This window comes from Phodopus roborovskii, unplaced genomic scaffold (assembly GCF_943737965.1).
Source record: "Phodopus roborovskii unplaced genomic scaffold, PHOROB, whole genome shotgun sequence".
In the NCBI taxonomy this organism is placed as follows: domain Eukaryota; kingdom Metazoa; phylum Chordata; class Mammalia; order Rodentia; family Cricetidae; genus Phodopus; species Phodopus roborovskii.
In genome coordinates, this window is record NW_026126511.1 from 47,938,320 (window position 1) to 47,950,750 (window position 12,431).

The 12,431-nt window shown below is 45.5% G+C and overlaps 2 protein-coding genes across 2 annotated transcripts in view; one reads left to right on the forward strand and one right to left on the reverse strand.

Annotated features, from left to right (window-relative positions):
- Fbxo16 (F-box protein 16) overlaps window positions 1–4,409 on the reverse strand; it is a 49,857-nt gene extending 45,448 nt beyond the window's left edge. The window contains exon 1 of the mRNA XM_051195547.1: window positions 3,932–4,409. Coding sequence (XP_051051504.1) covers window positions 3,932–4,050 — 119 coding nt within the window. The 5' untranslated portion in view covers window positions 4,051–4,409. The remainder of the gene's footprint in view (window positions 1–3,931) is intronic.
- Window positions 4,410–7,953: 3,544 nt separating this feature from the next.
- Fzd3 (frizzled class receptor 3) overlaps window positions 7,954–12,431 on the forward strand; it is a 52,149-nt gene continuing 47,671 nt past the window's right edge. The window contains exon 1 of the mRNA XM_051195506.1: window positions 7,954–8,015. The gene's annotated coding sequence lies outside the window, so the exon portion shown is untranslated. The remainder of the gene's footprint in view (window positions 8,016–12,431) is intronic.

Below are 12,431 nucleotides of genomic sequence, written 5' to 3' on the forward strand. Positions count from 1 at the left end.
CATCCCATTTGGGAGGCAGAGGTAGGTGAATTTCCTTGAATTTAAGGCCATATTGTTTTTCATAAATAGTTCCAGGCCAGCTATGGCTACCTTACGAGATTCTGTCTCAAAACAAACACCTAATTTTTGTTCATGTGTAATTAACGCTCCTCCTCTACTTTTAGCATTGAGGTAGGAGAGTTTTGGCTGAATATACACTCCACTCAGGGGGTAGACTGATATAGGGGGCAAGGCCACACCTTTGGAGATGGACAGATGTGTTCACTGGGTAAATCTGCTGTTTTTAGTTATTCGGTATGCAGTTTGCCTACTTTAAATTAAGGTACTTCAATTTCCTTGAGGAATTATTTTTCCTTACTAGCGTGGAGTTTGCTGGCTAGTTGGCTGAATTTAGAGGTGTCCAGCTGCTGGGTTTTTTTCTTCATTTGGGGACCACCAGGGACTTCCTTGACAGCAGATGGTGAGTGGATCAAGTCACAGATGGACTTATCCTTTTCTGCATGAGGTGGTCTGTGAGGGTAACAATAGTGACCTGAGCAGATTGCAATGCGGTCCCCCAGAAGCTACCTGCCCTTTTCCTCTTCTACGTTTGTGAACTAGAATCTGTTTCTGCTTCTGCAACCTTTTTTAAAAAATTAACCTTGTAGAGTTTTTTTTTTTTTAATTTTAAACACTGGCTCTGCAATTTAGAATATTTTCTTAGATTTATGCAATTTACTGTTGTGTGTTTTGCCGGCATGTGTGTATGCTTGGTGCCTGAGGAGGTGAGAAGAGGGCACTGGGTCCTGTGTAACTGAAGTCATGAACAGTTGTGAACCATCGTGTGGGTGCTGGAAATTGAACCTGGGTTCTCTACAAGAGCACCAAGCACCTAAATTCTATGTATGTGGACCTCCAAAATGGTTCTTGGGAGACAGAAAAGGGTCTTGACATGGTGGCTGATGGACAGGTAGCCTCAGTAACTAGTAACCTCTTTGAGTCTTTCTGAGAACTTGTCACTTACAAAGTATCCAAAGCCTGTCCTTTGGTGGGCCAAAGGGCCTACCCTAAGTGTTTCTACCCTCCCTTCTCTCTGAAGATGGGGTTTCCCACAAAGATGGAACTGTGGCTGAGGCAACTCTACACATGCCTGATCTGGGGCTCTACACATGATTCTACAGCATTAAATACTGAACAAATTAAAACCAATTAGAGGCTGGGCCGTGGTGGCACACGCCTTTGATCCCAGCACTCGGAAAGCAGAGGCAAGTGGATCTCTGTGAGTTCGAGGCCAGCCTGGTCCACAGAGTGAGTTCCGGGACAGCCAGAACTACACAGAGAATCCATGTCTTGAAAGATGAGTGGGGGGGGGGCAGGAGGCCAGAAGTTCAAAGTCATCCTCATAGAGAGGTCAGCTTGGGTTAATGAACCTTAAAAACATGTATAAAATTTTTAATACATTACTTTTCAGCTGAGATGGGATTTCCCCATTCACCACATCTGAAATCTCTGAGGTCCTCATTTGACATGTAATATTCACTTAGGTTTAAGCTACAGTTGAAGATGAAGCCAATGTCTTATACCCTGGTAGGTTCATTAGTCAACCCCTTCCCTTGGTTGTATCATCCTGCCACCATAGCCTGGGCTCAGAGCAGCCTTTGGGCTCTTCTCAGCTCCTAATGCTTAATTATCTAAGTCACTATAGTTTTAGCTAGGCTCCCAAAGGCACCGGAAATGGTTTCACTGCATTATTAACTAGCAGCCAGAAATACAGTACAGGTATGCAGGCAAACACCAGCTATAAAGCACTGCCACCAAGTTCAGATCTACCCAGGCAAAAATGGTATACTGCTTGTTTTCAAGATCCCCTCTCCTCCATCTTCCCAGTGCTGAGATTACTAGCATTTGTCATTGTGCCCAGCAGTCCCCCACCCCCTGCTTTTAAGACAGCAGCTATTTTAAACATCTTTGAGAATCCCGGAGCCTCTTGGATAAAAGCTATGAATCTTCTGCCTAGAAAATACACAGGGATCTAAAATTCTGCTTCCCCCAGGTTAAAAAAAAAAAATCTCTGTGTTAAGCTGAGAAGCTCTCTTGCTTCCCAGTGTGTGTGGAAAGCCATTTGCTGTATTCTAGGTACCACTTCTGAGTGAAGATAAAGCAGTTTTGCTCAAAGATACCCTACGGGTCTGCACAGTCTGCTCCCCCTCCCCCGATTCCTTGGGCTTTCTTCAAATCAGCTGTAATTTTCAGGAGGTGGGCTTAGCCAGGAGGCACAGATCTTGATGACAATCCTGCAGAAGCATGCCAGCAGAGGTGTCTTACCTCCACTTTTATGATTATCCTTTTTCAGTTTTCCCCTCCTCCTCTGTCCTGGAAGATGAGCAGCGCACATAGTTTGTATGCATACACAAGTTCACAGAATAGACCACTGGCTACTACTCAAAAGTCAGAAGTTTGCACAGAACACACACAGTAATTGAAATAATTGATCCTGTCTACCAAGACAAAGCAGACTGGCTGTCTCACCTCCTTCCAGAAATACAAGTTGCTGGTACTTTCATATGACTTCCTTTCCTTTTAATGACTGTCTGTCATTCATGTTCCTTGGGATAAAACTGTAGAAAGAAAGTCCAGGGTCCCTGTCCCCTATATATGGACCCAGGCTCATGTTCAACAGCCAAGCAGGAGTCCCAGTGGTCATGCTCTAAGGTCTGGTTTGGCCTTCTAAATCGTCTGAGCCATTGTTCACACCATCGCCTTTACACAATAACTTTACTAAGTACCTATTCCAGGCAGGCCTCAGACCTGCTTGTGTAGCTAAGAATGGCCTTAAACTTCTGGTCCTCTTGCCTCCACATCCCAAGTTCTGGATTACAGGTGTGTACCACACACCTGATTTACGCAGTGCTGGACTCAGGCTTCGTGAGTGCTAGATAAGCACTCTACCAATGGAACTATAGTCCCAGCCCTGAGATTTGTTTTGTCTTGTCTTGTTTTTGTTTTGCAGCAGAGTCTTAATTCATATCACTGGTTGACTCGGAACTTGTTATGTAGACCAGGCTGGCCTCAAATTCAAAGATCCTCCTGCTTCTCCCTCCTCTGTGCTGGGATTAAAGGCCTATGCTATCACACCCAACTTTTTTTTTATGTTTGTTTTTAAGGACCAGTCAGTGAAGTCACTTTTCAACTCAAAACCTTTGAATCCCACTAATGGCTGTGGAATCCCGACTTCTCAACATGAAGTCTGGGTTGATTCACAGTAACTGTTTCAATCTCATTCTGTCTTTTCCTATACTCTGTCCAGACCCACGGACAGCTTGACCACTGTAAGGACCGTGACACAAGGCCCTTTTGACCACTGTAAGGATGGTGGCATGGAACACTTCTGGGCTTGTGTGTTCTTCTAACACTGCTCATCTCGATTCCAATCACAGTGGTACATAAAAGATGTTCCATAAATATTTGTTAGTGGGAGAAAGAAATGTCATGGAGAATGGGAGGGGGTAATGTGAGGATTAAACCTTGTGGGATTGCAGGCTAAAACTCAGAGCATAATGAACTTGGCACAGCAGAAATGCTCGGGGCTGTCAGGGATTTATTTGGAGGTTACAACTAAGACTAGGATTGAGTTTCTCTGCTAACACACAATTCATCCACAGTACACTGAGATAGCACCAGAGCACAGTATCAGGAAATAGAGGATGGGTAGATCTAAATGCGAACTCACATTATATCGAACCTGTTAAAAACTAAGTAAACACTGAAATGCATGGTTTTAAAAGCTAATGTTTGACCTGTACGTAATTGCTGGTTGTTAATTTCAGGGGTATGAAGCAACCACTGAAACTGCAGCAGACTGCAATCCCCAAGAGCCCCGACAGGGCTTGTGGGAAGCTAGGGAGCGCTCTCAGAGTCTCCATCTTTTTCGTGCCCTGCCCACTGTTCTCACCTCAGCAGCTGGCCTCTTTCTTCAAGCCTCTGGCCCTGGGGTTGCCATCGTTGCACTAGGGCAGCTTTCTTTGACTCCTTCCAGCCCCACCTCACGGTTTCCAGCAGTCCAATCACCATCTATAAATCCTGTCGCTAGCATCCGGGGTCTCTTAGGCAACAATGTGTGGTCTCTTGATTGGCCGTGGCCTCCAAGGAGGGCTGGCTCCAAAATTGGGCACGGAGATAAAAAAGAGAAAGTGTGGCTGTAGGGTGAGTGGGAGGAGCTGTAACATCTTGATAGAATGATGACAGGAAGCTGTATCCAATCCTGAAACCAGCAGCCTTGAAAAATCTTCCTTCAACGCTTGCTATGTTTGTGTTCCAAAACAGCCCTTCCCTACGGAGCATGCCCAGTTATGTTGCTCTGGTTATTCGGGAGCTCCGAAACGCGAACTCCTTTGTGACAGGTTTTAAGACTGCCCAGAAGGTGGAACAGAGCTGGAAGAAATAAGAATTCGCAAAGGGCTGGATGCAAGAAAATCACCTGCAGAAGAAAAGGGAAGTTGTGGAGGAATTGCCCCCAGCTGAATGACAGATTCACCAGGGAACCAGCAGATGGCATGCCTTGTAAGAATAACTGTGAATTGGGTTTTTAAAGTCCAGTCACATTTAATCAATGCAGTGAGCGCCCACCTTGTAGTGGGAACCAGAGAATGCAAGGATAAAGAAGAAGAAAGGAGGAGGAGGGAAGGAGGGAAGAAAGGAAGGAAGGAAGGAAGGAAGGAAGGAAGGAAGGAAGGAAGGAAAAAATGAAGCCGGGCATGGGGGCTCAAGCCTGTAATCCTAGCACCCAGGAGGTGGAGGCAAAGGGAAAGGGATCAGGAGTCCTAGGACAGCTTCTGCTACACAGGAAGTTGGAGACCAGCCTGAGCTCCAAAACACAGGAGAAATAAGAGAGAAACTGAACAGTGCAAAGTGCAAATAAAGAAGGCAAAGCTCAGGGACCCGTACCAGTGATAGTATTTCAGGAAGCTCAAAATTCTATGCCTGCAGCCACAGTGCAAAGCAATTTTGATGAGCATCAGCTAACCAAAAATGAACCCAGAATGTAAAACAAAAATAAAAATAGTGATTTTTCCCACACTGTCTTTCTTGCTAAAATAATGGACTCTCCTACAACTTAAGCAGTTCTACAAATGCTCCATGTTTCAACATGTTAGTTTTAATAGTGTATTTTTAAATTCACAGTTATTTATTTATGTGTGTCTGTCTTCATGTGGGCATGTGTGTGCCATGTGTGGAGGTCAGAGAACAACTTTCAGGAGTCTATTTTGCCCATCATGTAGGTCCAGGGCTCAAACTTGGCCGCAAATGCCTTTACCGTCTCAGCCATCATGCCAGTCTACATTTCATAACTTTTAAATACTCAACATTTGCATATGTCCAATTTAAATGAAAAGGGTCTCTTGGAGGTTAGTGCTTTGCCTAAGTTAACATGGATCAGTAAGTGGCCAAGCTGAAATTAGAACCTAGCTTGTTTGGATTCCAACCTAGTGGTTTTATTTATTTTTTATTTCTCCGCCCCCCCAATGACCAGCTTGTATGTAAATGAATAAACAAAGCCTTCGGGGATTGAGGGGGTGGCCTGGAGGAGGCAGGTAGAGATGTCATATTAAATTACCATGCATTACCAGTTAACATTTATGGTTTCAAAACGGGTTCATCCAGAAAGGGACCAGTTTTTACAATGCCTAGGTGGCTGAGTCTGTCTGTGAAGTTCCCGCTTGTTAAAAGCTTTCTATTAGTGGTTACAACATGGAAGGAAAGGGAGATGGGTCAAGGGAAGCATCTCGAGTTATCCCTGTGAGATTTGAAAGCTTTTATTTCTGATAGAAGATCCCTTTCTCTGCTCTCAACTGCATCTTTTGGGTCTCCTGTCCCACAGATCCTCCATCTGACTGTTCCCCCAAAGGGGAATGAGTCACCCCATTCCCACTGTGTCCCTCATGAGTCACCCCATTCCCACTGTGTTCCTAGGGAGCATGCACACATAGCCCAGTGTCTGTGATATTTTGACATTACTTTTGTGTGGGACATGTCAAACATAAAGAAAATCTTGAGACTTTCACAATACCTGTGTCTCCACAAAGATGTTTCAAGATGCTACTGTTTGCTCTTTGTGTGTGTGTGTGTGTTTACCAGACATGTAGTAGCTTTTTCTGCATACAGATCCCATTGTCTTCCCTATATCTAGAATGCCATTTGCTACCTTTTTGATATTTTCATTAGATATATGTTCACTCCTATAAGCAACTTATTCTTGCCACTTTTTAAAGATATACCTCCACTTGTTCCATTCTCTGTTAAATATTACATTATGGGACTTAATCATATTGATGTATTTGTGATTCCTGACACAAGCAGTGGTGTGGCCCGTGTCTGTTTTTACAGGATGATGTGTCTGTCCATTGACTAAAAAAGCTCCTGCTGAGCACATTTCCAGGGCTTTAGCTATGGGGACCTGGCAATACATGAAGCTAGCACCAAGTTTCCCATATAACACCTGCTTCTTTACTCACTCTCATCAAGAGGCACCATCAGCTCCACAAGATACCCTGGCTTGCCTGGAATGGCCCTAAGAATCAATGTTACTGTCCTAACATGTTACTGCACAAGTGTCAATAAGGAAAAAGGAAACTGTTGTTTCTGATTTCATTTATCATGCTGGTTCATCAAGGCTGCCTTTTGATGTGAGACTATATGTCTGAGCACAAGACTTGAATATTCATTACATTATTTGAGAACCTGTCTCTCTCTCTCTCTCTCTGTGTGTGTGTGTGTGTGTGTGTGTGTGTATAGAGGCCAGAAGCTAACCACAGGTGTGCTCATCGTTTGCTCTCCACCTTGTGTTTTGAAACAAATCTCTCCCTGGATTGGGAATTCATGGAATGGGATAGGCTGGGCGACCAGCTAGACTGAGGAATCTCCCTGTCTCTGCCTCCCCAGCACTGGGATTACAAGTGCCTGTTATCAGGACTGGATTTTTGTGGGTTCTGGGGGTGTTAACTCAGGTTCTTCTGCTTGTACAGCAAGTGCTTTGCCAACAGAACCATATCTCTAGCCCATAGCATCTTAACCATTTATAAACATATATATATATATACATATATATATATATATATATATATATATATATATATATCAGTAGTGTTAAGTACAATCACTTGCAACAGGACCAGTGTTGCTCTGTGAGCTACCAAGAGAACAATAATCCCATGAACTCCAAGTTGAAGGTAGACAAAAAGAAAGGTAAAACACTGCAGCAAAGAGAAGGCAATAATGGTTGATTGAATTTCTATTCTTTCATTAAAACGCTGTGTGGCTTTAAGTAAGACATCCAACCTTTCTGAGCGTTCTTCTCCCCTATTGGGGAAAAATAAAATAACATTGTGTTTAGATGACCTCTAAAAAATCTTCTCGCTCTCGAGTCATGCATGTAGAAAAGGGAGAGTGAAGCCTTTTCTAAAGAGAAGATGAGGCATGGCGCCAATAAATACAAGCTCCATCTGTTTACAGGTCTTGGCGGAGGGGACGCACAGAGTGCATCTGCTTCGAGGGTCAGTGTGCAGCGTTGCAAAAGGCTGGGTGTCCCTTGCTACTTATACACGGTCCTACCCTCCGCCACGGGTGGTCGCTCCCTGACGGATCCCCGAGATCCGGAAATTGGCACACTAGCTGTCAGAGCAGGTGTTGGAGGACCCGCACTGAGGGCCTTGCGAGGGGGAGCCGGCACATTTCAGATGAACGCCTCCAGCGCTGGGAACCACTAAGCCGACGCGCGGCATCTCAAAGGCGTCACCGTCACCTAGGATGCCAACCAGAGAACAACGAAGCGCGGGTCAGCACCGCACAGCCAGGCTCCCGCGGAGAGGCTTGCTGCAGCGCGCATGCGCGGCAGTGCGCGCGCACCGTCCTTCCCGGGCCGCGCGCCCCGACGCTCGCGAAGGCTCGGCGCGCCGGCGGTCCTCGGCTGCTCTGGGGACCTGAGGGACGCCTGCGGGGCCAGCGGTGCAGCCCGGGAGAGCCCGGAGGCCGCCGGTGAGGTGAGTCCCGCGGCCGACGCGTCCTCCGGAGCCAGGAGGGCGGGAGGGGAGCGGAGCGTGTGGAGAGCGGCGAGGCGCTCGCCCCAGCCCGGCCGCCCCTCATCAGGCGGCGCTCGCTGCTCGCGTTGCGGCCGAACAAAAGCCCGAGGCCGGCGCTGCCGAGGAGGCGGGCGCGGAGCGGCGGCTGCTGAAGTGCCGGGCCCGAGTGGGGTCGGGATCGGGATCGGGGTGGGCGGCGCGGAGTTCGGGGCCTCTGCCGTGCCGGGTGAGGGATGCCCCCGGGAACGTGGCGGGGCCGCTACGTCCCGCCCGCGCCGGGCAACCTGTGCGAGTGTGGACGCGACGGGGTCCCCGCGCCGGCCGCCTGCGGGGAGCGAGGCCGGCCCGAGCCGGTTTCTGTGCTCGGCGATGCGGGGGCGTGGGCGGGAGAAGGATGCGCCAGGCTCCGGCGCCGCTGCTTCCCAGCAGCCCCCGGCCGACCCCTGCCACCTAACGCCCCAAAGTTGTCCCCTGCTGCCCATCACTTTGCAAAGTCGGCGGCTCCCCTGCTCCGCGCACTCCTCAGCTGCCCCGGTGGTGGGGTCTCGGGGACCCTGGGATGCCACGGCTGGATGATGAACAACAGTTCGTGGCCTCTGGAATAAAGACGCTGAGATGAGGGTGGCGTTAAGGCTGTAAACATCCCATAGGCTTCTTAACGTCTTGGGACTCTTGGACGTAGGGGCTTCCTCAAGGGAAAAGAGCTTTTTCATTTTTGTTTTCTCCTCCCTTTTTTCTTGTCCTTACCCTTTCCTTTTGTGGGTAGAAAAAAAGGACAAAAGCGCATGCCATTAATTAGTCAGAGGAGACTCAAAGTTGAAAAACACCACGACTCGAGGAGACGTCCCGGGTTTTCACCCAGTATAAATGAGAAAATGGGAATTTTTAGCTCCCTTCTGAATTTCTCGGGCTGCCGAACAGACGCACCAGCTCAAAATCTCCCCGCAGAAAAGTCTTTTCAGCACATCTGGAATGTTTGTTGATGGGAATTGGGTTAGTTTGCAAAGCCAGTGTATGAGAGCAGGGAAACAAAGACCCATCTGAGCTTAAGGATGTTACCTCCCTCCCCAGCTTTCTTTGATTCTCGGTGGTGGCATAATGGGCTAGAAGAGGACTAGATAGATCTGAGTTCTGTATTGAGGAGCGGGTACTCCAGTCGTGCGTGATGACTCATGCCTGTAATTCCAGCAGTCGGGAACTGAAGCAGGAGGATCACTGCAAGCTCTAGGACAGGATAGGCCACATAGTAAACCCCCTTTCTCAAAAAGAAAGGTGGGGAGGTCCTCTAGACGACAATGCTTTCCATTCCTTCTTTACTTTAAACAAATCCATGTCCCCTGCCCCCTGGGAAACAGAACACATTTTCTTGAGCTGTATCAAACTACAAACAGCAAATGTTAGAGAGATTCAGAGTTAAGGAGCCAACAGAAGAAGTGTAAATATTTGGAAGGATAAAACCGAAGATACATTATAACCCAGTCGCAGTCTTACCGTGCTTCTCTGTACTTAGTAAAACAATGAGTAGTGTTGCTCCATGCCTCCAAATGCTTTGAAATTATTAGGCAAATAGGTGTATTTTTTGATAAAGTCTAATATTCTATTTTGTCTTTGTTACCCTCCCATCTAGTAATAATGGGCATCTCATCTCCTAGAAAGCTAACAAGGTTCCATTAATGAAAGAAAAGGGGGCTGTGGCCTCTTCGACCCTTTTATTCTTTCCCCACATTTCTTTGAACTTTATTTTCTGTTTTGGGTATTCAGGTTAATTTTCCTTGAGAGTTTCAGGCTTGAGGTATTTGAAGTGGAGAGGGTTGGGAGGAATCTAATAGTGAAGTGCACATTCTTTATATAGTACAGCATGAAACCTTTGTCATCAAAGAAGTGTGGGGGTGTTCCTTACAAAAGATTGTCTGTTTCCCTGCTTTACCTCTGGGGCTTGGGGATCCACCCAATTTATGTTTTGTATTAGTTTGCTGCTAAAACTCTGCTATGATTTTTGCACATAAAACTTCTAAGGTTGACATCAGGTGTGGTGGCACACAACTATAACTCCAGCACTTAGAAAGCAGAGGCAGGAGAATCTCTGTGAGTTGAAGCCTAGCCTGGTTTAAGTAGCAGATTCCAGGACTACATAGAGAGATACTGTCTCAAAATAAACAAACAAAAAACCAAAAAACTGAATATATTGATGCTAGGCTTGTGTGGAATTTATTTTCCGTAGGAATCAGGTGGTAGGCAACAGTTCTCAGCACGTTATCTTCTTTGACTCAGTAGAGGTTGGGACAGATATAGTAAGATTCTGAGTAAAGAAAATGAGAGTTTTCAATCGGTGATGCTGTTTTCGTAAGGCTGGGTAGCAAAGACTTAGCTGCTGTGCAGAAATGGTCTCTCTCTGCTTTCCAGTTTATCATCCTGGGAACCACTGACTTGGGTAGATTCAGGGAATGTACTGTAAATGAAGCTTTTGAAGACTATAACAGGGTGTGAGCTTAACACATTCCAGCCTCCCTCTCATTATGTCTCAGAATAATACTTTAGTCAAAGCCTATGAAGCATACAGTCTTGTTAAGGGGAAAACACTGGAACTTGCTATTTCCTCATAGAAGTTCAGTGCTTTCTGTTGAACAGATTTTAATTGGAAAGGGAAGCTGGTGGGAATTTCACCTTTACTTACTTTAATTTTTGGTAGAATTGCCCCATCTTCGGGACTGGAACAACTCAGCTGGTAGTACTTGGCTGGCACCTTCAAGACCAGTTTCCAGCACTGGCGGGGGTAGGGGGTTGGGGGAGCAAGCAGATCTGTCTTTGAACTTTCAGTTTTATTTACAGGTTAATTTTGAAAGATTGTTTGCTTCTCTCAGTTTTAAAGTTTAGTAATTTGTAAATCTGATTGAAATTTGATGCCTACCATTCCTTCTCTGCATCTAGAAATACCTTTTGTTTTGTTTGGGGTTTTTTGTTTTGTTTTGTTTTTCGAGACAGGGTTTCTCTGTATTGTTTTGGAGCCTGTCCTGGAACTAGCTCTGTAGACCAGACTGCCTTTGAACTCACAGAGATCCATTTGCCTCTGTCTCCTGAGTGCTGGGTTCAAAGGTGGGCACCACCAACACCTGGCTTGGTTTATTTCTTTAAGCAATACCACTCAGCACATTAATAGATTGGGTTAATTGTTGTAATTAGTAGATGACAAATTTAAAAATTAGAGAGGTGGTGGGCACTATGGCACACACCTGTAATCCTAGCACTTGAGAAAGAGGCAGGAGGGTCAGGAGTTGGATGATAACCTTGTCTACATGAGATGCTGTCTCACCCCTTTACCAGAGTAAAATCAGATTGATATAGTCAGAAAGTCCAGAAAAGAATAACTCTGGAATTAATAGAAATGTAGGTTCTATGAATTATATATATATATATATATATTTTGCAATAGCTAAGAGGCAATTTGGTGAGGATGAGATTTTATTTTTAACTATAAGATATGGGGGAGCCATAGAGGTGGCTTTGTTGATAACATGTTTACTGTTCATGTATGAGAGCCTGAGATTGGATTCTCCACACCCAGGTAAAAAGCCTGTGTGGCAATGGTGCTTGTAACCCGTTGTGGATCAGAGTGGAAACACGAAGCCCTTGCTTGCAGGTCAGCTAACCTAGCCAGTTGAGCTCCAGGTTCAGTAAGAAACCCTGTCTCCAAAAAAAAAAGTGGAAAGCAGTTGAGGAAAATATCTGACACATGCAGGCATGCATATGAGCATACACACACATAGACACACACACACACACACACACACTCAGCCCCCAATAAGAAATGGAAAATGAAAGGACAAATACTGAGTGGGCCTTAGGAAAGGGGATAGGTCATAGGAATATTTTTCTAAGAAGATAATGCTTTCCTTCAGAGACACTGACTTACAGGAACCCATTGCTAATCTTTGTGATGTGTTCTTCAAAAAATGTGTCTGAAAGATGAGTATCCTACCTTTTCACATTGTAGCCAGTGTATTCAGGATTTACAGCTTACAGATGATATTTCTGAACTGCCTGTCAAGAAAATTAAGTGTAAACCAAGAATGACGAGAGGAACCCTCTCTGTGGAGAAAGCGAAGGGGAAAATATTTCTAGTCTTTTGTTGTCGTACTTTCTTGAGAAGGCCTGTGGTACACTCTCATGCTTGCTGGCTCTGTAGGCAAACTGGGAAGATAGTTCCAACATTTCATTCCTCTTTTTCCTCCTGTCCTTCAGGTCATGTGCTCAGCTAAATTTATATTAAAGACTTTTACTTTTTATCATTAAAAACTAACAATAATTGGAAAATATTAGATTCCTGATGATGGACATACAAAAACAAAAAAAAAAAAATCAAATATTTACTATGTCTCA